The sequence below is a fragment of the Metschnikowia bicuspidata genome (genome assembly GCF_001664035.1).
Source record: "Metschnikowia bicuspidata var. bicuspidata NRRL YB-4993 chromosome Unknown METBIscaffold_1, whole genome shotgun sequence".
Classification (NCBI taxonomy): domain Eukaryota; kingdom Fungi; phylum Ascomycota; class Pichiomycetes; order Serinales; family Metschnikowiaceae; genus Metschnikowia; species Metschnikowia bicuspidata.
The window spans coordinates 309,742-334,691 of record NW_017387731.1 but is presented as its reverse complement, the minus strand read 5'-3'; the positions used below and the strand labels follow the sequence as shown (position 1 = coordinate 334,691).

Sequence of the window (24,950 nt, the reverse complement as noted above, 5' to 3'; positions counted from 1 at the left end):
ATATGTACCAAACTCAAAAAGGAAGTAGTTCCCAAGTATACCTAATTCTCTCTTTCTCGGGACAGTGATCACAGAGTTGAGAATGCCCACGACAATGTATTGCCCAATAATTTTAAAGATCAAGCCGGCATGGGGAAATTGACCCTTTGACGTCAGGTAAAAGTCTTATCTTCCCCAATGCCTAGGAACTTTGAATGGGTGCAACTCTTGATCTTCAGTTTACTTGCACATGGGCGGAAGTAAACTTCTTATTAATGCGGGGCAGAATACCCGGAATGGCGCGCTCTCCGAGACTGCTTACTTAAGCATACTGTGCACGACGAGACTAAGATTCCTCCTCGATCTTGGGCCAAGAATATAAAAAGCTAAGAATATTAGCATCTTGTCTGGCTTTGTCCTAAAAAGACAAATTCCAAGAACCCTAGTAGAGGCCGAGAAAGGGAGCAGCTAAGTAGATACTGGAAGTTTCTCTTTTTCAAGCTTGCGCTTTCAACGGAAACGGAAGTACTTCGTAAATCTCGGTGCATCTGTCGCTGCTCCCAATATTATTACCAAATAGCCCAGAAGGGATTGTTGTTGGCACCCACTGTGCAGAACGTCTGGTCTTCCGCGACTACGTGCAAGAATATCGTCTATATCTTGCACATAGATGTGCCGATATACAGTCCCGAGATATATATGCATGAAGAGCGATCGGATTTCACAGGTCATCATGCTGACAAATATGTATAAAGAACAGGTTCCGGACCCATCAGAAACCACTCTTCAGCATAAACTTTCAGCAAACAAATCATAAAGCACAGTTATTTATTATTTACGTTCTCGACGTTTGCCCGCGCGTACATGAAGAATTAATCGATTCGCTTCCCATCATTGCTCCGGTATCAACGAGCAATCATACTATTTATTCATACCCATAGCATAGTTTTCCCAAGCAGAAACACAAACATTCAATGACAGACAAATCGGACTCTGGATCCTCCATAAACGAAGGCGCCGATGCTCAGCTGGCCAGGGCTTTCGAAGGGCATACTAATATTAGCCCTGGTGGCGACGCAGCTGTGGCTTCAGAGGGAATAGAGCAGCAGAACTTGGGAATCCAGCGCTCGCAGTCCGCCCTTCAAAGAGTGCGATCGGGCTTTTCGTTTTTCAACGAAAAGCTCAGTGCGCAGCGAAAGTCGCTAGTGATCAAGACACTCTTGATATATGCGCTAATGGGCGCATGTATTCTAGGCATATTTTCCATCTACTGGGGCTCGGCTTACCAGCGCACATCACGGTTCAAAAACCTTCGGATGCTCGTGGTGATTGAAGACGACCAGACAATAGACGGCACGGATCCGTACATCGGGGACTACTTGAGGCAAACGCTCCAAACGCCAGAGGCTCGTGAATTGGGCAACTGGCTCATACAAAACAACACAGCGTTCCAGGAGTTGGCTCTGAAGAACGGACATGACATCTACGCAGAAGTGCAGAGACAGGTGCATCACCAGCGGTACTGGGCGCTGATCTACGTCAAGCCAAATGCAACCATCAACTTGAAAAACGCCATCATCAACGGCGACACCCTGTACAATGTCTCATACGACTCCGTTGTCTCCTTTTACGAGACAGGCAGGGATATGTCAGCGATGATCCTGTACGTGATTCCCAATTTGCAGACTGTGGGCATAATGTTTGGCCAGCAACAGGCCAACATCATGGAGCTGATACTCGCGAACGTCAATACCTCGGAGGTTTTTTCTAGCATGGATTCCGTGAAAGTGGCCACGTCATCTTTGGAGTTTACGTATGTAGACGCACGGCCTGTGACGGATGAAGTGCTCATAGCCCCGTTGCAAGTCGGGCTCATCTACATGATCATCGTGACGTTTTTCGGGTTCAACTTCTTCGCCGAGATTCACAAAGGGATGATTCAGGCAGGAGTCAAAAAGTGGCACTTGGTATCCTACCGAGTCGCTGCATCAGTCAGCAGTTTTTTCTTCATCAGTCTTTTCTTTTCCTTGGTCACGCTTGCTTTCCAGGTCGACTTCACTGTGGCTTTCGGAAAGTCCGGGTTTCTTGTCTACTGGATGACCACTTTCATCACAATGTGTGCGGTGGGAAGCATGAATGAAATGGTTGGTATGCTCTGCGTAATGACCTACCCACCACTTCTAGGGTTCTGGCTTTTGTTCTGGGTGATCAGTAACATTGCCGCCACGTTCAGTCCTATTGCCTTGTGCCCTGATTTCTACCGGTACACATATGCCATGCCGATCCACGCTGCATATGAGATAAACAAGGTCATTTTCTTCGACACGTACAAGGGTGCCATTGGCCGCAATTTCGGCATTTTGGTTGCATGGGCCTGCATTGCAATAACTGGCATGGCGCTTGTATTCTTTCCTTTCAAGAACACGCTTAGAAAACGGGCCATAGCCGAGAGAAGGGCTCTTGAGGAGCAAATCTTGGCCAGCAGAGCCAAGGATGAGGAAGACAGAATCCGCTTCGACTGATGATATCATGTGCATTTAATGTTACAGTGGATGCAGACAATGCAACGGTACTTTTATATACTTTCCGGGGCAAGCCTGCGCATTTGTCGATATAATCTTGGAGGAAGCAGACGTTTACGGTTTTTTAATTAGGTGATATACCCGTTTTACCCAACTAGAGGAGTAAAAACAAACATGAATAGAAGACATGGAGTAGAAAGCAACCACAAAATGAGTCTTGCAGGGCCTATGGACTAGAAAGGTTTTACTGATCAACTTACAGACATCTTCGGAAGATTTCAGGATAGCAAAGTCTCTGAAGAAATCGAGAAAACAGAATGAGGCTTTTTGGCACATGTCTATCTGCTCGACTCTGAATTTGAATGTTGAGATGAAAGCGGAATGCCTTCAGCGTGACTATATTCATGGACAAGGTGCCCCAAATCAGCATCTCATGGCATCGGCCATCAAGCTCTTTGGAGAATTCCGGTGAACATGAAACACAAAGAGCCTCTCTGATTATCAATCAGTTGAAAGATCTTAGATAAGAAGATACCTATACAAGTTTGCATCCATCCGTCTGTATGGAAAGTCGAGTGGATCGAAGCACAACAGTGATGAGCGACACTGGTAAGGAAGTGTGGGATGCCATGCTGGTACTGACCACATGCTTTCCACGATCAGCACATATTATTATATTTTTGAATGGCAAATCCAAAGTCCGTATCGAGACGTATAGGGCATTGTTTCTGGCACTGGGGCAAATGTTCTGGAACGTCATAATGATTATACCTGTCGTGCAGATTAAAACATTCCATGCGACATATTTCTACTGAAAAAGTAGCAACCAACTCACCAGCACAAAGTTTGACTTGGCGACATCACTGAGCAGAAACAATGGATTTCATTCATGCATTAGATGTGGAAGCGCAGTAGAAGCACCAAGAACTTAAGGTTCTAGGACTTTTCCCATATTTGGTGGAGCACCTTATCGATGCATGAGCTACTGATAGAGAGCATAAGGCAATTGCTCTCACGAAAATCGTCGATTATGGAATGCGTTATATATTTTGCATCCACTACTTAGCTGAGGAGCCGAATCCCAAGGGGAACTCCAGAAGAAGCCCAAGAGGCGCTCGAGGCCCGTGCCTGCAGGACTTGTTTATGTTTTGGCGGTGCTGTCGTACGAGTGCCGGGGTTAAGAAAATGTCGCGCCTAGACGAACGCGTGGACATTCCTTAATAAGCGAGCAGAAACAACGTGACTACTATCCAGAGGCAGAGATGCGTTCTGATCCGGAATTTTGGGCTGATTGGGGGAGGCCCAGATGACAATGGCACGCGGCCGGGCCCATGTGATTTTGGTATTTTCGCCGAGCGAAGCGGCGGATTCGTGTAGGTTTCGATGCAGAACTTTTGCCGCAATGCAGAACTTTCTGGTGAGCCCCAGCCAGAATGAAGCAAAGCAGATTGCTTAGTCTGAGCTGAAGGAAGGCGATTTTTAAAAAACCGAAGGCCGGTTTGGTGAGCATACCGACTCGGATGCATGGCCCGGGGGTAGTGCATTTACGAATTGTCGGGGCTGCAAGGAAAAGTGCCAGGGTGAATCTTGGAGGTGATTTTGGCGAAATAGCACCAGCAGGAGATCTTGAAGCAGTGCGGCACAGATGTGGTGGCATTCTGGGACTTTACATTGTTTTTCAAGAAACAATATACTATACGATGTCACGGGATGTATAGAATAGAAGGCCGGCTGTATATTTTAGAATAGAAGGCAGACTGTATATTTTAGAATAGAAGGCCGGCTGTATATTTTAGAATAGAAGGCAGACTGTATATTTTGGAAAAGAAGGCCGGCTGTATATTTTAGAGTAGAAGGCCGGCTGCAGGTTGTAGAATAGAAGGCCGGCTGTGTATTTTATAGAGGACCAGAATATGCTATTCCATTGATTGTTCTCATTCTTGTCACGGCACTACCCCGTTCACCAGATCTCGACACCGACTCTGAAAAGCAAGAGTGGGCTTAAAACGGCAATTTCGTGCTGGTGCTGACGCCGAGGATTGGTGCCGAACCACATGTACTTATTATTCTCTGCAGTGGCGCGGGCACAGCGTGGGGAGAAGACAAGCTGGATATTTCGTTTACTTGGAGCCACGCGTTCGAGCCTTGTCAGAAGAAAATACCCCAGAGCCCCCCGGAACATAAAAAGGCGGCATCTCAAAAAACTGGTGCCGGTGGTATCTCTCGTATCGCCATGGCTGGGTGGGTGTCTCGGAGTGAGTATACAGGTTAAGCGGAGCGCGCGAAATTAGAGCGCAGAGCCCAGCTGGCCAGCCAGACTAATTTTTTTTTTTTTACTTTTCTTCACCCATCAAGCTGATGGGCCCAGCACTGCCCCCACACCACTGCCCTAAACCCCGAGACGGCCAAATAGTGCAGCGCCGTAGATTTACATGATTTTCTCCAGCAATTGGGACGCATGGGAACGGGCCGCGCCACGCTTCCAGAACAGCGCGGTCACGTGCCGCGCCCCATTCCCACCCCCACTAACACCCCCACTCCTATCCCCGATATCGCCCCCAGTCTCACCTCCAAAGTCGCCCCTTTGAGGCCACTCCCCTCCGGCCGAACCGCCCAAAAAATCTTCACCCTGGCCCGCCTAAAAAGCACATGCCATGGGCCGCCCCGGCAGGTGTCGGGCGCCTGTGTGCAGTCCGCGCGCCGTTCCTTCTGCCGCGCGGAGCCAGGACCCTGATCCACGAAAATCCTCACTAGTAGCCGCCAGCCACTCCTCAGCCCGCCAGAAACCACGCCCCCGCCCCGAAACCCGTCTCTGGCACCCCCGCAAACGCACCCCCGCGTCCACTTTACCCCCCTGCCCTTTTCCCGCGGAATTTTTTTCGCCCCGGGCCGTTTTTTTCCATGTCCAGCAGCGACCCCCGCAAAGACGATATCCGGGGCCAGCTTTCGGACATCCAGCGGCGGCTTTTCGGCGCCGGCAGGCCCCGCCCGGCAGGCCCCGACTTCCCGCCCATGGACGGCCAGGCACCGGCGCGTTTTCCCGGCGGAAACCGCGCGCCAGGCGCCGAAACCGGCGCCAGGCCGCCCGTTCCTCCGGCTTTTCCGCCGGCGCCGCCGCCAGCAGCCGACCGGGCCGCCGAAAACACCGCCCACGCGCTGCCGCCCACGCGGCCGGCCGTGCCGGCGAAACCCGGGCCCGCGCCGTCCAATTCTGCCGTGTTGAGGCGCAACAATGGCCGTCCACAGGCAGCAACAGCAGCGCCGCGGGGCCCCCGGGTGCTCCCACAGCCGCAGCCGCCGTTGCGGCCCGAGTCCAAGGGCCAGGACATGGACTTTGTCGTGGGGCTCAGCGAGAACTTGCTCAGCGAGTGCCGGCGCTTGACGGCCGAGAACCACGCCCTCCAGGCGCGGATGAAGAGCCAGGCGGCCGAGCTCGCGGAGTCCCGGAGCCAGGCGGCCGCGCTCGCGACCACGCGCACGGTTGCCGCGAGCACGGAGCTGGGCTTGCTCGACAAGAACTGGGAGTTGGAGGCCCGCAACGCGGCGCTCCAGGAGCACGTGGAGGCGCTCAAGGCCGCCAACGACAAGTTGGTGCGCACGCACAACGACAGCACGCTCCGCATCTCCGCCTTGCAGCGCGACGCGGACGAGCACCAGATGAAGGCCGCCACGCTCGCGTCGGACCTCCGCTTGGTGCAAGACGCGACGCACCGGCGCGTGGCGGAAATGGCCGCGCGCGTCGACGAGTTGAGCGACGAGAACGACGCCTTGCATGCCCAGGTCCTCGGCCTCGAGGCGGCCGCGGCCGCCGTGGGTGCGCCGCGCGGCGCGCTGGCCCCGCCGCTGCCCGCGGGCCTGGACACGGCCACGGACGCCTTGGACTTGGACGCCATTCTCCACGACCTGGCGGCGTTCCTCGCCGAGCCGGCCGTGCGGGACCCCGACGGCGTGGGCTTGGAGGTCCACACGCTCCGGGCCAGCTTGGCACACTCCTCGCGCACCGTGTCGCGGCTCCGGGCGGCGCTCCTCAGGGCGAAGGCCGCCCCTGCCCCGTCGGCCCGAAGCACGCCGAAGTCGGCCCGCAAGACCCGGCCCAAGGACGCGGCGGGCCGCACGCCCGCCCTCGCGACGCCCGCGAAGGCGGGCTCCAAGTTCATTGTCGTGAACCACGACGATGAGGAGTCGCCGTCGCGTGCCTCGGCCTGGCCCCAGGAGGACAACTGGGAGGACTTCATTGGCCTGGGCGCCGCCGGCGCCACGCCGTCCAAGCCCGCCCGGCGCGTGGTCGACGAGTCCGACGAGGACCTCCCGGAGGACCTCGGCATCGGCCTGGAGCTCCGCAGAACAAACTCCTATCTCCACGACACCGACAGCTCCGAGCTGGACTTCGAAGCCCCGCCTAAGCCCTTCAAACAGAGAGTTCTCTCGCATGAACTCTCGCGCGCGGCAGAGCCCATCACCGAGGCGCAGGTTCAGCAGTTTGCCCGCGACAACCACTTGGTGCTCTTGACACTGGAGGACTACGCCAAGCTCGAGTACAACGACGTGTTGGGCATGGACACGGCTCGCATCACCGCGGTCGCGGAGAGCAAGGGCTTTGTCTTGCTCAGCAAAGCAGAGCACGACGAGCTTCTCGGCGAGGAGGAGATGAAGGCCCGGTTGCTCTCCAGGGGCATCGTCACCATTCCGGAGCTCGAGCTCGATGGCTTGAAGCAAGTCAAGCAACACTACGAACACCCGGACTTCGCTTTCCTCTGTGAACACCTTAAGGCCAAGGGCCACGAGGCAGTCGACGCGGAGCACTTGGCCAGCCTCAAGAAAAGCGATGCGTTGGTCCTGTCCCCTCCTCGGTCGTTCTTGGTGTCCCGCTGCAAAGCGGCCAACTTGTACCCACTTCCAACCGAGGAGTACAAGCGGCTCAAAGCCTTGGAAACTGAGTACGACCAGCCCTCTAAGGAGTATCTCACCAAAAAAGCCAACGAAATGGGGTTGTTTGTTTCGCCCTCCCATTACATTGACGAGTTGGAGAAAAAGGCACTGGACCCCGATGCCTCTCATGTGACAAGTAAGGCAGAGGCGTTGGGTCTCAAGGTCTTGTCCGCGGAAAAACTCTCTTCTCTCGAGTCCCCTGACCTAAAGGCCGTGGCTGAAAGAGCCAAGGCCCTTGGCCACATGGTACTTCCAAGCCACGACTACAATGACTTGCACGCGTTGGCCACCAACCCGCCCGTGTCCCACCTCCGAGACATGTCACACAAACATGATTGCTTGCTCCTATCGAATGACGAGTATCAGAAGTTACGGCTCCCCGACTTGGAATCTATCCAATCGAGAGCCGCATCTTTGGGTCATCATGTCTTGCCCGCCGCCAAACTTCGGGATCTTGAAACATTGGCGCACAACCCTCCCATTGAGCATGTCAGGGAAAGAGCAGCCGGCCATACGCTTATTCCTGTGCCCGAATTCGAAGCTTTACGAAAGCTTGCTCATGAACCCAGTCTTGCACATGTACAGAAGCATGCGGAAACGCACAAGCTCGTTACTCTTTCAGGAAACGAATATACATCGCTATACAAGCAAGCACATGAGCCTTCTCTTGAGTACTTGGCGGGTAAAGCTACCGAGAGAGAGTATGAGTTGGTGAAGATGTCAGAGTTGGAGAAGTTGAAACAGCTTTCAGAATCCCCTGATCTTGACTACTTGAAGACAAAGGCACTTGGGTTGGGCCATGAGTTAGTACCTGAAGACAAGCTTTCTGAATTACAAACACTTGCTCATAAACCAGACCATGCGCACCTTCGTCATATGGCCAGGATATCCAACATGTGCATACTAGAAATTGAAGAGTTTGAGCACTTACAAAGCTTAGCCCATTCTCCTGATCGGTCCCATCTAATAGGAAAGGCATCACAAATGGGATTATGTGTCATCTCCAATGAGGATTTGAAGACTTTGCAGCGGAGAGCACAAGAACCACTGCTTGAAGAAATCAAGGCAGACGCTCAAAGACATGGATTCATTGCTGTTTCTTTGTTTGAATTTGAGGAACTTGAACGCAAAGTCTCAGAACCATCAGTGGAAGAGCTCGCTGAAATTTCTGCGGCTCATGGTAAGATTCTTGTCGATAAAAATGACTATCAAACCCTCAAACATTCGGCTGACGAACCTTCTTTGCTGCATATGAAAACAATTTGTGATGGCTTGGGCTATGAAATTGTTGATCAAGTGAAATTTTCTGCCCTTAATCAGGAAGTCAACGAACCTTCCGTCGAACAATTGAGGCTGAGAGCTGAGGTGATGGGTATGAAGATTATCAAAGACAAGGATTATGAATTGTTGCATTCTTTAGCCCACGACCCTCACTTGGATCATCTTGTGGATCATGCAAAGAAATACGACCACGTTCTTGTTTCTGATTCCGAGTACAATTCTATGAACGCAAAGGCTGAAAGTCCAGATTTCCACCACATTGAGAAGAAGGCAACGCTCTTGGACATGGTTGTTTTACCCAGAGAAATGCATATGAAAACACAAGCTCTGTTAGAATTTCCATCCTTAGAGTATCTAAGAGAGAAAGCATCATCAATAGATCACATTTTGGTGAAGAATGCTGACTTCCAAAACCCTTCTCTTGAGTACATCAGGGAGAAGGCCGCACTCCATGATTCAGTCGCAATCAAAAAAAGTGAGCTTGAAAACTTGCAATCAAAATTGGATGCTCCTCCCGCCGAATATATTAAAACTAAGGCCACACAAGTGGGATTGATCACGTTAACTTTATCTGCTCATAAAGAATTGACATCATTGGCCACCAGTCCTCCGGAAAGTCACGTCAAAGATGTCGCGGCCAAGTTGGGGCTTGTGTCATTATCACCAACAGAAGTTGATCAGCTTAAGAGGGATGCGGAAAATATTCCTGAAGAGACTATTGTTTCCAAGGCTGCCTCTTTAGGCCTTGCTACAATTTCAGCTGTGGACTTGAAAGAGCTCAAAAGAAAATCCCATGCACCTACTGTGAGCGAGCTTAAACAATTTGCTAAGGCTTCTAACATGGATCTTATTAAAATCAAAGAATTGGAAGCATTGAGGAATCACATTGACTCGCCAGAGATTGCTTATATTGAAGAAAAGGCTGCGCAACAAGGTCATGTGCTCGTTGCGCAGGAAAAACTTGCCGAGCTCGACGAGCTCGCATTGAGGCCCACATTATCACAGCTCAAGGAAGCTGCTTCCAAGAAAGACCTGGTAATAATTCCCAAATTCAAGTACGAGGAGACGGTGCGCTTGGCCTTTGGCCCGTCCGTGGAGCACATTGCGAAATTAGCATCAAAAACTGGGTCACTCATTATTCTGGCGACCGAGTACGAAGCTGTGAAAGAGAAGGCACTTCGTCCATCAATTGAGCACCTAAAGAGTTGTGCGGAATCACATCTGCATATTGTCCTTCCTCAAACTGATTACGAAGAGTTGAGTAGGCTTGCCCATCAGCCTTCACTAGAGCGTGTCAATGAATTGGCACGGAACCAGGGCTATGTTGTTACTCCTAAATCCGAGTTTGAAACTATTCAGTCGCTCGCTAACAATGCTAGTCTTGATAGGGCCGTGGAATTGGCAAGGGCAAATGATTCAGTGATCGTATCTTCAAAAGATTACGATGAACTTACTCAGAGAGCAAAGTCGCCAACTTTAACACAACTCAAAGAATCCGCAGCAATTTATGAGCACGTTGTGGTTCCAAAGGCAGACCATGATACTCTCACACGACTTGTAAACGAGCCAAGCTTGAGTGAAATCCAAAATAATGCGTTGTCTTTTGAACGCATTTTGATCACAAACGAAGAGCATGAGAACCTCGACCGTCAAGCAAACGCGCCATCGCTTTCTCGGGTAAAGGAACACGCGCACACGTTTAATCACTCTTTGTTGCCCGTACTGGATCATGAGTCTCTTATCAAATTGGCAAATGACCCACCAATGGAACACATCTTGAGGTTGGCAAAAGGCCTTGATCATAAACTTGTACCGGTACAAGAATACGACTCGCTAAAAGCTAAAGCTGAACGCCCAAGTATGGATCAGATCAAAGATTTTGCTGATGTCTTTCATAGTACAGTCATATCAACAGACAAGTACGCTGAATTAACAGCAGTGTCGTCGAAGCCTAGTCTCGATCACTTACGCGAGAAAGCCAAAAATCATAGCTGTGTTGTTATTCTTGAAACCGAATACTCTGATTTGCAAAGCCTAGCTCATAATCCTGATGCCGATCACATTCAAAAGAAGGCACAGATACTTGGTTTGTCACTTCTTCTTGAGACAGAGCTCCAGCTGCTCCGAACTTTGGCCGAAAGACCAGATATTGACTTTGTCAAAACACATGCAGACCGGTTGGAGCATGACGTCATCGAGAAAGATGAACTTTTGGAATTGAAGAGGTCAGTTGAGAATCCAAAATTTGACTTCCTCTGCAACAGGATCTCGTCGCATGGCTATGTTGCAATTCCAAGCCTGGAGTTTGAGCAGCGATTCGAAGATGAGAAGAGAATGGCCAATATGAAATTAATCACAATCGAGGAATACGATCATTTGAGTGCTATCTCCTCTCTGCCATCTCTCGAATTTCTAAAAGAAAAGGCGAGAGAGAAGGAACATGTCCTCTTGAGTCAATCCAAGTATGATGAATGGCGTGAATCTTTACAGAGCCCTAAATATGAGTACTTGGTGCAAAAGGCAAATAATTTAGGGTACGATGTCATTGAGTCCACGCAGCTCAAAACTTTGCAAAATTCTCTCGATGAGCCTTCACACGAGTATCTAGTGGAGAAGGCCACATCTAAAAAGTTAGTTCTTTTGCCATCGGCCGAGTTGTTGCTTTTGAATAGACAGATTGAGGAACCTCTGCTTGAATATCTTAGGGAAAAGTCAAGAAAGTTTGATCATGCTATCATTCCAGAGCTCGAACTCCATTCGTTAAAGTCCATCGTCAATGATCCGACTACAGAATTCTTGGCTGATAAATTACACTCTAAATCGATGACAGCAATTGATGATGACGAGCTAAAGAGTTTGCATAAAACTGAGGAGCTTTTGAACAATCCCACACTCGAGTATTTGCTGAAGCAAGCTAAAGTGAAAAATTTTGAACTCGTTGAGAATTCTAAATTTGAGTCTTTGCTGTTCGCAGAATTGTCCCTTGAGTCTCCCTCAGATGATTATTTGCACTTGCATGCGAAAAAGAAGGACTGTACTCTTGTTTTGAACTCAAAGCTAGCTGAACTTGAAAATTCTAAGGCCATTCTTGAGTCTCCTTCTCTTGAATATCTCAGTCAGCACGCCAACACGTTTGATCAAAAACTTTTGAGTTTCGCCAGCTTGTTGGAATTACAGCACTTCAAAAATCTCTTTCTTTCTCCGTCTCTTGAGTACTTGTCAGATCAGGCTCTCTTGCATAATCATAAAGTCGTTCTGATCGAGCAGCATGAATCCATGCAAAAATGCATTGACCTGCCAGGAATTGAGTATATTCGTGAGAAAGCTATATTATTGGGCCATGTTCTTATCTCGGCAGAAAAAGAAAAAGATCTCTATACTTTGGAACAAGAATATCAGTCACCAACAGTCGAGTATCTTTCTCAAAAGGTTTTGATGCATGATTGTGAGGTTGTTCCTATTTCCGAATTGACTTCTCTCAAGCATGTCAAGACCTCTTTCGAGTCTCCATCCATAGAATACTTGAGGGAACAAGCATTCACTCAAGGTCATGAGCTTTTGACGGAAGATGAAGTAGCTCACTATGAAGAAGCAGAAGAACTCGCGAAGGCTCCACCACTAGGTGTTGTACAAGAGCGTGCAGTTCAATTAGGATATGTTGTCTTGACAAGTTCAAGAGTGAATGCCTTGGAAAAATTAGAAGCCTCGCTTGAAGCGCCTGATCTTGAATACTTACGTGTCAAATTGGACAAAATTGGACAAACACTAATGGACTCCGTTACCTTTGAAACGTGGTCTGCAAGAAACGCGAAGGATAGCAAGGAGTTAGCCGCAGAAGACGGGTACTTTGTCTTGGCTCAAGAAGAGTACAACACCTTGCAGGAATCTCTTACGAGCCCGCTGCTCGAATATCTTGCAGAAAAAGCCACCGCTCACAAATGTGTTGTTGTTTCTGAAGAAAGTAATGCATCTCTCTTGAAGCAGATCGAATCGCCTTCTTTGGAATCAATAAAGGCACACGCGGATATACTTGATCATATTCTCATGTCTAAAGGGGAATTCCGCGACTGCACTGAATCACTCGACTCCAAGCTAGAGAAGGCGGGTTTAGTGGCTCTTTCGAAAGATGAACACGCGCAAATACTCTCGAAACTTTGTTCTCCAGATTTGGAATTTTTGATCGAAAAAGCAAGTTTGTATGAAGCAAGGGTTATACAAAACAGCGAATACGACGCTTTGCAAGCTAAGGCCAATGAATCATTAACTTCGAAAGCTGAAGCTGATGGTATGGTGCTTCTCGAAAGAAATGTACTCGCCGACCTTCATGATGACTCCCAGAGATCCAAAAAATTTAGTGATTTACTAGAAACTCCAGACATGGGCATTGTTACAGATTTGGCGGCCAAATTGAAGTGTACTATTGTACCACAGGAAGACTTCGACGAGCTAGAAGCCCAGCTGATGGAGTCGGTGCACGAGAAGGCTCTTAAGCTATCGCTCATTGCAATCCCCTTGACCGACTTCAATCGATTAAAGACAGAGAGCGAGGAATCTGTTGAATCTAAAGCTGCAAAGGAGAACAAGACAGTCATCAATTCGACGGAATACGAAAGATCCTTAGGCTTGGACGGATTACATGATCTCGCTATCAAACATGGGTACGCCACTTTGCCCGCACAACAGTTGTCTTCTTTGAAAGCAGAGCTTGACAAAGATTTGAAAACAAAAGCTCTTGAAGCAAACATGGCAATTGCTCCTCTCGCAGAATATAAAAAATTGCTCTCCAATTTCGAAAGCCCAACTCTAGAGTTTTTGGCTGGTAAAGCTACTTCGTTCAACAAAGAATTGATTGATATACAAGAGCTCGCTGCTTTAAAACTCGAAGCATCTTCCATACTGAACGACAAAGCCGCTCGAGCAGGCTTGGTGGTTATTCCTGTGGCAGAATTCGATCATCTTCACTCTAAGGCACATCTGCCATCTATCTCAGATGTGAAATCAGCAGCAGTACATCATGGCTACGAATTGGTCAAAACAGCTGAGCTTAATGAGCTTAATGAAAAAGCCAACAGGACTATTGATGATCATATTGCGAGCACCAATTTGCGGGTGATACCAAACGACGAGTTTGATGAAATGCTTTTGAGAGCAAACAAACCATCTCTATACCAAATATCCCAAAATGCTGAAGAGCACGGAATGACTCTTGTGCTGACTGAAGAATTTGAACAAATGAAGAGGGATTCAGAGGAACCTTTGGAATTGAAAGCCGAGAAAGACAATCTTGCTTTGATAGACTCAAAAGAACTCACTGACTTACGTCATATAGTGGAGTCGCCCTCTGGTGAATACCTAGCTGATAAAGCCAGAGCGATAGGTAGTTTAATAATTCCTGTCGTGGAATATGATCACCTCAAGTCGCAAAGTGGAAAAAGTCTTGATGAGTTGGCCCGCGAAAGTGGGTTTGTATTGCTTAAGAATGAAGAACACACCGGTCTCTTGTCCCAATTGGAAGATTCGCAGAAGTTCAAATTGCCAACTAATGACGAAGAGCTTGATTTTGTGAAAAATGAATTGCGTGCTCGGGGGTACGAGGTTGTTTCAAAGACCAAATATGCATTTTTGCAATCAAACTCGCTGTGTTTTTCCCCCGAAGAATTGACCGAAGCTGCGCGTTCAAAGGGGTTGATTGTTGTGAGCGAGGATGGGGAGCTTGAGTCTGAGTCAAGTCCTGACGAAGTCATTGATTGGTTGAAACACAAAGGATTTGAAGTAAAAATGGAGTCTACCACCCCAGAGTTTGCGGACGCCCAAGAGACAATCGCTTTGAATCTGGAAGAATTAAAGTTGAGTGCAGAACGTTTGGGCATGGTTTGCGTCGAGCAACCTGTCTACCAAGACATTGTGGAGAAGTCAAAAATTCAAGAAGACAAAGACTTGCTAACTGCAGCCGCAGCTGCTCTTTCGCTAGCTGTTTTGCCATCTGCCGATTTGACCAATCTCAAGCAAAGTTTGATAGATAAAGATTCAACAATCAGTAGCTTGAGTCAGAAGCCCGAGACTGAGGTCTCAAAGGCGTCTCTTTTGCAGAATCTGAGAAGACTCGATATGGTGGTCTTGGAAAAGGCAGAATATCAGCAATTGAAGAGTTGTGCGGACCAGCAAAATGAAACTATGTCCGAGGATGATTTGCGGGCAAAGGCCGAAGAATTGGGTTTTAGCGTTGTGCCAGGGTCTCAGTATCATGAGTTGAAAAATGCACAAGATACTTTGAAAGACAAGAGTATGTTTGTCAAAGCGGCCAAGGACTGGAATTTGATCTGTGTGCCAGCGACCGCGTTTGTGCCCACGACCGTCGCACGTACTCCTGATGTTGAAAAGGTTTCACTCATTCCTACAAGCTACTATGAGAAGTTGAGCCGCCTGGAATCACTCAACATCGACAAAGTGTCTGAGGATGTATTCCGAAGCCATGCACAAAAAAGAGGATATGTGAAACACAGCGCAATCTCGAAGAGCCCTCTTCTCAATCTGGACAGTGAAGAGTCTAGTCTTGCTCACTCTCCATTGACTTCGGCTGCTGCTTCGAGCTCGCATTCGAAACCCCCTCTCAAAAGCGCACTTCCTCATTCAAAATCAGTGCGTTCTGAGATGACTGTTGAATCCCACAATAGTGCGATCGACTCGCTCACTGGCTTGTCTATTGCGACAAATATCTCGTTCACGGACAGGTCGATGATTCCGGCAATCACACAAGTTGTTATTGGAGAGTACTTGTTCAAGTACTACAGAAAACTCGGACCTTTGAGCTCTATATCCGCAAGCCGACATGAGAGATATTTCTGGGTTCATCCATACTCCCTAACCCTCTACTGGTCTTCGTCTAATCCTGTTTTGACAAACCCATCAGAGGTGAAGGTAAGAGCCATGGCCATTGAAAGCGTGGAGAGTGTTGATGATAATAACCCTCTTCCCACGGGTCTTCATTACAAGAGTATCATTGTCCGCTGCAAGCTCAAGACAATTAAGATCACATGCCCAACAAGACAACGGCACAATACCTGGTACAATGCGTTGCGTTATCTTGTGAACAGAAGCATCAACGAGCTCAACTTCGGTCGTGGCGACCCAAACCGAGTACAATCGGCACAGGATCACAACAACATGCGTCACATTGATGACGAGGAAGATGACGAGGATGTTTTCCACCCGAACGCCCAGTTTGATGCATCCACTCGACACGCCTTTCCCAGGTCGTCTTCGATAATGAAGAGCAGGTCCTTTGGGCGATTGCCAAGTATCAGACGCTGAACAAGCGCAACGTTGAGCGAATATCTCCATCTTTTCTGGTAGCACGTATATAACAATTTCAAAACATTTGTATATATATAATGGATTGCATACGTGCAATGTCACTGAATGGACACAAAGAGGCAGAACAAAATTACATAACTTGTTGAGTATACAAAAGAGAAGAGCGTCGGGATTTTGGGTCGAAGAATTGCCCCCTTGAGAAGAATTAAGCTGCGTCTGAGCGCAGAATGGTTAGGCACCTATTTAGCCACCAACAATTGAGTGAACTCCTGGATGTCTATTTCGCCGTCATTGTTAGTGTCCGCTTCCCTGATCATTTGGTCCACGTCAGCGTCAGACAACTTCTCACCAATGGAAGTCAACACGTGTCTTAATTCAGCAGCACTGATCTTGCCGTCACCGTTTCTGTCAAAAACCTTGAACGCCTCGGCGATCTCGGCCTCTGAGTCCGTGTCCTTCATTTTTCTGGCCATCATGGTTAAAAACTCAGGGAAGTCGATCGAGCCGTCGCTGTTTGTGTCAACCTCGTTGATCATGTCGGTCAACTCGCTCTCGGATGGGTTCTGGCCCAAAGAGCGCATCACGGTGCCCAATTCTTTGGTGGTGATTTTTCCATCGCTGTCCTTGTCGAATAAGGAGAAGGCCTCCTTAAACTCTGCGATTTGCTCCTCGGATAATTTCTCGGCCTTGGGCATGTTAGTAAAATCGGCCAAAAGAGAGAGGTGGTGGAGAAGCGAGCACGGATAAAGTGTGTCGCAGGACAGTTTGTTGTTCAAATTGCCGCCGACACAACGGGAAGGGCGTGCCGAGGAATCTGCGGCCAAGAGAGCACGTTCATGCGCGAAGACACCCATGTGTGCCCTCAAGATCTGAACCGAAACTGACACAGGCTGGCACAGACAAACTTGAAACAGCAGTGAAACCAAATTGGAACCGACGTAAATCCTAAGCAAATCCAGAGTGAATCCAGAATGAAACCAAGGTGAATCCAAAGTGAGTCAACATTGACAAAATCTTGACACACGCGTATACTGGGATTCGGGTCTCAGGGGTTTTGAGACGCACTCCATTTTATTGTTTTTGACAGCCACAGCACAGATTCCACAGGCTAAGCGTACGAATCCTGCCACTTGTCCATAATATGTTGCATCGATGTTCTGTATGTGTGACATGGATTGAACTTTTCCCATCCAGAATATTCTGAATTGTTGCGTTTGTTCTTGTCGGTCCCTCCTGGCCCCCGCTTGTTCTTCAGTTTGCTCTTGATTTTGACGGATACAGTACTTTCATTTTCAAGTATTTGAATTTTTCGAGCCGGGCTATCTTTCTCAATTGCGGGTTTTTTTGGCGCTTCGTGATTTCAGACAATTTTACATACCATTGTGTCTTGGGGAAGTTCTGTATGGTTGAATACATCACGGCAAAAAAGTTTTGGTGTCACGACTCCGGGCAAGTTGAGCACTGTGTACAGGACTTCAGGAATGGGGCTGGACGAGGGACTATTGGGAGCACCCACTATTTGGATAAGTGAGGTGAAGTCTGCGGTTGCTGAAACTTCTTCAATTTTACTGAAGAGGCTTGTCTGTACTAGTATCAGAGAGATGATAAAAGTTTGCTAATTCGAGGCAAGAGTTAGGGTCAGGGTGGTAAGAGGACATCTGTGCAGGGCTTTCCAGAGCCGTTTTATTAATAGAACCATCTTAGCGTGGCTAAAGAAGAATCCGCGCTCGCTTTACGGCGGTCTAAAGTAGTTTATGGAAAAGCAGGACTAAGATGAATTAGGGTAACTGTTTTTCATGAGAAGAATAAGGCTGATTTGTGCGTGATTAATATCAGGCTATTACTGCAAACGAAATGAGTGCTAAACTAGCTCGATATTCGCGAAACGGATCAGGATGCTTGTAGCCCAGGGTATGTGTTCTCGGGTTTAATCTTGTAGGATTTCCCAAAATAATCATTGTTTCATTGTTATATTTGAATGGTCTGCTTATCCTGTGTGGTGTTCTCAAATGCATTCCGGTTCATTTTGTATGAAAAACCAAATAAAGAAAATTGAGCCAAGCGCCTTGATTTGAATTTCAGTACATCGCCAATGAGGAGCGATCTTCGGAATATCACCGCAGAATAGTCTTTGAAGAACTTAAAAAAAGACTCACCGCTCATTCTTTCCGAGCCTTTAGTCCACGATCACAAGCTGTGGAAAAGTGACTTCAGTGTATCACCACTTGCGGGAAATTCTAACACTAAATACTATCTGCTTTCTGCTTTCTGGTAGAGAATGAATGAAAAGCAGAAACGCCTTTGTATAAGAATTGGGGGTTTTGCAATCTTTTGATTTGGAGTTCCTTCAGAAGATGCTCGATCTGCCCATACCCATGTTTGTTATGAAAACCGGGCCGGGTTTAGTGGTTAGGAAAATTTGACCTGAACCTTTGGTCAGACTAAATGAGAGTATTATGAGTCTATCCACGATTAGAAGTACCTACGAGTGTACCCAGAAACATTTCCTGAAAAGGTTTTGAAACCCGCAATCTCGATTTTGGTAAGAATATTCACGAAGTAATGAGGCCCATTTCTTCGTACTGAACAAAAACCGAGGCTATTAACAGATTCTGATATTCTGGTGACGCACTAGGATCAGGTAACCTCAAACTAAGTTGGCTCTTTGACTTGTTTCTATTTTCATACACGGAAATGAGCGAACATTATCAGCGCTATATATCTAAAGATACAGGAAAACAGTTTCGAGACATTGAACGTGAAATCATCTGTAAGTATGATCAGGTATGGCACCCAAGAATGTTGGAACATAATGGTTATTTGTATCTTGAACTTTATTGTGTCACTTGCTTGCTCCAACTTTTTGTTTGAGCCTTCGACTCAGACAGTACAAGGTGTCTTATTCAAGTGCACATGCACACACCTGTAAGGACGCAGTCCATGAGAAAGCAGTCCATGAAAAAGCAGTCCATGAGAAAACACATCCGGTCGAGCTGTGCTAGATGATGCTAGCAACCACTCTTGCTATTCTGCTGCGTAATACCAATCTCCATACTTCGTCTCCGATTGGTTCTGACTTCCATTTAATAGCAACTATGCGTGTGTGCACGCCCTTAAGCAATGATGACGTATTTGCCAGCTTCGGGTGCGGCACAATAAAACGAACACCATCTGTCTTCACGATGGGCCTTTCTCCCGAACCAAAAACTAACTGCCGATTATAGAAATGTCGAAACAGAGCCAGTCCCAGCCACCAGACTCGGAGATCTATACATCCAAGCCGTTCAAGTCTACGGAAGAGACCAAAGACGATATTGCGGAGGTGAAGGCAGAAAACGACGTTTTGGACAAAGAAGCTGAGATCCAAGATAACAAAGCCGTTCTGGAGGCCAGCAAAACCAAAGGGCAACTACACTAGAATAGACTCGAATTTACTTTGACCTGTCTCTATGCAGATGGCAACCAGGCTAGGCAGCCTAGCTGTGATTTATTGATATAGTGTTTGCAGCCGAATAAACTAGATACCAGATTAAACTGCTAAAGCACTCACATTTGTTCCATACGTGGTCGGCAAGCTGAGGCTCATAGCAGACCGGAAATGGCCACATCTAAACAACTAAAAGTTTCCCACCATCCACGCCGAAAAAAATCCGGAACAGGCTACAATAGCAAACTCCATCATTAGCGGAGGTGCACTTGGATAGTCTTCCACCATGATAAGCGAAGTCACGCAATTTATTTCCGTGCACCGGTCTCCACCTGACCAATACACCCAAAGATAGTAGATACACAAATAGTCAGCAAAAAAACCCATAATCAGATTTCTTGTGGATTGTCGAAACTCGAAAATCTCGATTGTGCATGTATCCGACCCATCTATCGAAGCCGGTCCATTTTCTCAATCAGCGCGACGCCGTCAGCCCTTTCAACTTTTGCCCCGCACATTACATTCTTGTAATAAAGAACCACTTCATAAAACAGCTTTTAGGCCATGAATTAGTCTGGGAATGGCCGACGAGACTTACTCGGATTTTCTCTCTCTGCTTAACGAGTCGCAGCTCATAGCGCACATAAATACGCTCAGCCAAGTGTCTCAGAAAGATGCCGTGATCTCTCAAAACGAGCTTTTTCCGAAAAGTGCCCTAATCTCCCAAAAAGAGGCTTTACAGACAGATTCCTGGGTTTCTCAGAACGAGGCTTTTCAGGTAAATGCTCGGACCTGCCATAACGAGGTCTTTCAGAAAGATGCCCGGATCTCCCAAAACGAGCTCTTTCAGAAACGTGCCCTAATCTTCCGGAACGATATCGAGGACTTTCAAAGAAATCCCCCCGGCTCCGAGGCCAATCACGATAATTGGAAACATAAAGCGGGCAGCACTCCCAGAACGGGCAGCACTCCCCAAACTGGCCATAATGGACTCTGCGTTGCTCCTGGGCCTAGATCGGGCGAAAACGCTCCGGAATCATTTGTGGGCACTTCGACGCCCGTTGTCCCCAATGAAAATAACCTTGACTTTTCCAGGGACAGGTGGGGCCACCCGTTTTTGTGTCTGGCTTCCTCGCTAGCATCGGACCCGTTCGATGATGGCTTGGATTCCCAGCTTTTGAAAATAAGCAAGGGTGTTGCGGGCAACTTTCCGGCCTCGGCGCTAAACTCGGATTCCTCGCTTGCCTCGGAAAATGCGGTTCCAGCAAACCAGTTGGCGCTCCTAAGACGAGAAGATACCTTCGAACTCAAGGAAGGTGAGCAGAACCACAGTCTGCTGCGTAGGATGCCATGGGCCGGGCTTGAAAACACTGGTATAAATTGTAAACGGCAAAAAAACGATACCAGGCATGGCGGGCCCGTTGAATTTCGTGGGAAGAATTCTGAAAACGGGCTCAGCCTTGATGGCAGCGATATTTTGGGCCTTGAAGGTAATGTTCTACCTGGTCTCCAGAAAGACGAGCTTGGTGACGACGCCCTACTACTTTCGGAGGATCTTGTTGGGCTCGATGGTTTTGCTACCAAAACCACAGAGCACGTGCTTGTTGAAGAACCTACTGCTCCCACGCTGCCGGTGATATCCGGTGTTCTGACTCCAAAGAAAGGTGGGCGGCAAAGCTCACAGCACAGCCCTTCCGGAGATCCCGAATCCAGCGTGTTTGCGGAAGTCGGGCCCCAGCACCAATTTGGCGATTACGACACGTACTTTCAAAACAAGTACCGCAAGCAACAAGTGTCGGACCGAGACTTCATCCGATGGGAAAAACAGCGACGTGTGGCTAACGGCCAGTCGCCTGACATCCCCCCTGTTTTTGCTGGCTGCAAAATATTCGTCAACGGGAACACCACGCCAACTTTGGCCACGATCCACAAGTTGGTCATTTTGCATGGCGGCATATTCATCAGCCATCTTTTAAACAAGGGTGCTGCCACACACATCATATGCGACCGCTTGACGCCCAGAAAACGGGTCCAGTATCGAAATTACAGGGTGGTCAGGGCTCAGTGGATTCTGGATTGTGTGGAGCAAGAAACATTGCTCGACTGGAAGCCGTACCGCTTGATTGATGATGTCGAACCGCTCCAAAAACGTTTGGCGTTTCTGAAAGTTGAGAGCAATGCAACGGATAATATGGAAGATGAGCACGATGATGTAATTGGGTACTCTGAAAGTACTGATGCATGTGGGCTGGGGAATGAGATCTTGGATCCCAAGACTCTGTATCACAATAGTGGCAATCCTTGGGAATCTCTCCAAATGCTTAGGGAGCCAAAGACCTGCGATCCTGTAAGTCTCGATCCACAAGTGCCCGAGTTACTCGAAAACATTGCTTCGAAAACCCCCGTTGAACCTCCTTGCGCGTCTGAGTCAGGAGCAACTCATGTCAACACCGGTGACCCTGTTCCCATGCATGATTCGGACGTCGGCGAGATTGGCGAGATAAATCCGTTTCTCGAAACAAACTCGACATCCGCGTTTATCGGACAATCGAAAGACAGAATTCAGGCCGTACCTGTGTCAATCCCAACTGTGCTTGAAGACACGTGCTCTCCCAAGCCGTCAGACTTCTCCCAGATAAAAGTGGCTAAGCATCGACAAGCATTTGCGCAGATGGACGCGAGACACCCAGATTTCCTCAAGCATTTCTTCGCCAATTCAAGATTACATCACCTCAGCACTTGGAAAGCTGACCTCAAATCCAAGTTCCTCAGGTTGGTTTCACGCGGATATGAACGTCCCAAAAAAGACCCTCGGACACAGCCCGTTATACTCCACATCGACTTTGACTGCTTTTTTGCCACTGCTTCTACGCTAAACCACCCAAATCTCAGCATCAAGAGCGACCCTATTGCGGTTTCGCATGGCGGTAGATCTTCAGACATTGCCAGCTGCAATTATGTGGCCCGAGAGTTCGGCATCTCCAATGGCATGTGGCTTGGCAGAGCGCTCGAAATTTGTCCAAGCTTGAAGGTTGTAGATTACGATTTCGAGTCTTACGAGAGATTTTCTCATGCTTTCTACTCATACCTTATTTCAAAAAAGGTTTTCGACTCCATCTTTCCTGTGCTGATCGACGAAGTGTTAGTGGACGCATCCTCATACTGCCATCAAGGCGATATTGTAAAAAGAGTCAATGAATTGTGTGTGGAAATCAGACAGGATATATTCTCCTTGACTAAATGCCCCGTCAGTGTGGGCGCCTCGCTGAATGTTCTCCTAGCCAAATTGGCCCTCCGAACTGCAAAGCCTGACGGCCATTTCTATCTCCATGAAAACATACAAGATTTTCTTGATAAGACAGATGTGCGCCAATTGCCAGGAGTGGGAAGTAGTTTGGCAAGGCGTCTTTCAGAGGAACTTGGGCATTCGGATCTGGGATCCATCTTGATAGAGGAGGTCAGAAGATTGAGTCTTCAGCGACTAATCAAGATTTTTGGAGAAAAAACTGGGCTCAAGATTTTTGATAATTGCCATGGGCGAGACCAGACAAGCATCCACCTCGACTTGGGCTCAAGTGAAGCACTTCTAGGCCGGAAAACTGTCTCTGTGGATGTCAATTACGGCATTCGTTTTGACCTATTTTCAGAGGCAGAAATGTTCCTCATCAGCTTGGCCAAAGAGCTTCATTCAAGGCTCATTGACCTCGGGGTGTGTGGATCTTCAATCACCCTTCGATTGGCCAGAAGAGCGCCCGACGCACCTGTAGTAACACCAAAATTTTTGGGCCTCGGCAAGTGTGTTTTTGTCAGCAGATCGTCGTCTCTAGGTGTGGCAACAAATGACTGGGGTATCCTTGGCTCTGAAATGAAAGCTCTTCTTCGGACATTCAATATTCCCCCACAGGATTTGCGAGGCATAGCAGTAAGTCTCTCGAAACTAGAGGATATTGAAAGCGTGAAGAAACGCAGGCAACAGAAACTAGCGTTTACGCGAAAAACAGTGGCCAGCCGGCCAATCCCTCCTGTCGTGATGTCACAAGATATTCCATTCGCTGAACGAGTTACTGGTGCTGAATCTATCGACTGGGAAGTCTTCAATCACCTTCCCGAGGAAATTAGGCGAGAGTTGAAGAAAGAGCTACTTAGGAGGGGTATCCCAGTATCTGGAAAAGAGCGGAGTCCTTCGAAAACAACATCTGGAGCAGGCACAAAAGTTTATCTCCAGCAGATGTTCCCTACTCAGCCCCATGGGGATTTTAAAGTGAAGAGAGTTGTTGAATCGCCCACGAAGAAGAAAAAAACTGAGTCGCCGAAAAAGCCGAAAGGACATATTCAGAATGACTCACCTGTGCGTGCTCCATATGACGAGACTGTGTCTTATGATGAAGAGGTCTTGAATGAAATACCGTCATCGATTCGAAACGAGTTCATGGATGAATTGGAATGGCAGAAAAAGAACAAGAGGTTGAAGTTCATATCCATGAAGACGAAAATGGAGCGTAAACAGGCACTCGAAAAAAAGATCCGTGAACAGATTCTTGATGTGGAATGGCTCAATGCGCAAAAGCGAGCAGTGATGTTCCCAAGCTTTAATACGAGCATTAGCAACTTTCACGACTTGGTGAGACAATTGAGAACCTGGGTGGGTCTGACAACTGCAGAAGAAGGCCCGCACCCTGAGGACGTATACATGTTTGAAAATTATCTCGAGGATGTATTCGGCCAGGGTGGGGTTTCCCGAATCTCTAATTTACTAAAGGAAATGATGAAGGAGTTAGAAGTACAAGAGAATTTGGTGAGGCTATGTGATCAGGCTGAGGACCAGCATGAAATGATGAAGACTGGAATTCAAGACTGGCGAAAGCACATGACAAGGATCAGCAAGAAGTTTGAGCGAGCATGTGCGAATATTGGAATTTCAATCTAAGTCGAGAAATTTGGGTCGCGGGCGAGGTTTCTTATGTTTTGAGAAGTAAATGAAGGAGTAGTCTTGACACCAGACTCTCCAGGTTGGGTGAACTCGTGAGGATAATTCTGGTTCTTTTTGCTGTCCGAGGGATTATTCAGGACGATCAAGAAAGGGACCAAGCTATCTCTGGAAACCAAACTATGAAACAATGCACAAAATTATCCTCGAAGAACTACATATCTTTTAAACGGCTTACTGTACATGTATGTGGGAGGACCGTTGGTGGAATTTAATTTGACAAATACCTGGTCCAGATGAGCTTAGTGAGAAGCTAGCCGTTTCAGTTCTGGAATTAGACGGTTGCAAAAGAGAAATTTCCATTTGACAAAAAGCTTTATCCCAGATATAATTAATGGGATAGCATGCTATAGTCCCGTGTGAAAATTGACAATAAACACCTTGTTTTTCATCGCATGCTTTACTTAGTGCTTTCCCAATTCATGCGATGGAAAGGAAAGACATACTTGCATTTGGCTGGAGAAGAATTGATGATAATGCACATGTCTCTCTAGTTCATATACATCAGGAC

General features: G+C 47.8%; 4 protein-coding genes across 4 annotated transcripts; 3 read left to right on the top strand and 1 right to left on the bottom strand.

Moving 5' to 3' along the window:
• Window positions 1–953: 953 nt before the first annotated feature.
• Window positions 954–2,501, top strand: METBIDRAFT_75932 (uncharacterized protein; the record flags this gene model as incomplete). Its single annotated transcript, XM_018858450.1, has 2 exons — window positions 954–1,061; window positions 1,104–2,501. 2 exons carry the CDS (start codon window positions 954–956, stop codon window positions 2,499–2,501), a joined length of 1,506 nt encoding a protein of 501 aa, XP_018713229.1.
• A 2,233-nt stretch (window positions 2,502–4,734) lies between these two features.
• On the top strand, window positions 4,735–16,022 carry METBIDRAFT_9111 (uncharacterized protein; the record flags this gene model as incomplete). The annotated part of the gene is made up of 3 exons (XM_018859317.1): window positions 4,735–4,756; window positions 4,928–5,185; window positions 5,266–16,022. The coding sequence occupies 3 exons, from the start codon at window positions 4,735–4,737 to the stop codon at window positions 16,020–16,022; spliced, it is 11,037 nt and encodes a 3,678-aa protein (XP_018713228.1).
• A 138-nt stretch (window positions 16,023–16,160) lies between these two features.
• CMD1 (calmodulin) lies at window positions 16,161–17,818 on the bottom strand. Its single transcript, XM_018859327.1, has 2 exons — window positions 17,404–17,818; window positions 16,161–16,711 (listed from the first exon to the last, which is right to left on the bottom strand). Exons 1-2 carry the CDS (start codon window positions 17,404–17,406, stop codon window positions 16,265–16,267), a joined length of 450 nt encoding a protein of 149 aa, XP_018713227.1. The 5' UTR covers window positions 17,407–17,818; the 3' UTR covers window positions 16,161–16,264.
• A 2,214-nt stretch (window positions 17,819–20,032) lies between these two features.
• Window positions 20,033–24,379, top strand: METBIDRAFT_37651 (deoxycytidyl transferase; the record flags this gene model as incomplete). Its single annotated transcript, XM_018856902.1, has 4 exons — window positions 20,033–20,162; window positions 20,592–20,783; window positions 21,180–21,895; window positions 22,019–24,379. The coding sequence occupies 4 exons, from the start codon at window positions 20,033–20,035 to the stop codon at window positions 24,377–24,379; spliced, it is 3,399 nt and encodes a 1,132-aa protein (XP_018713226.1).
• Window positions 24,380–24,950: the final 571 nt, after the last annotated feature.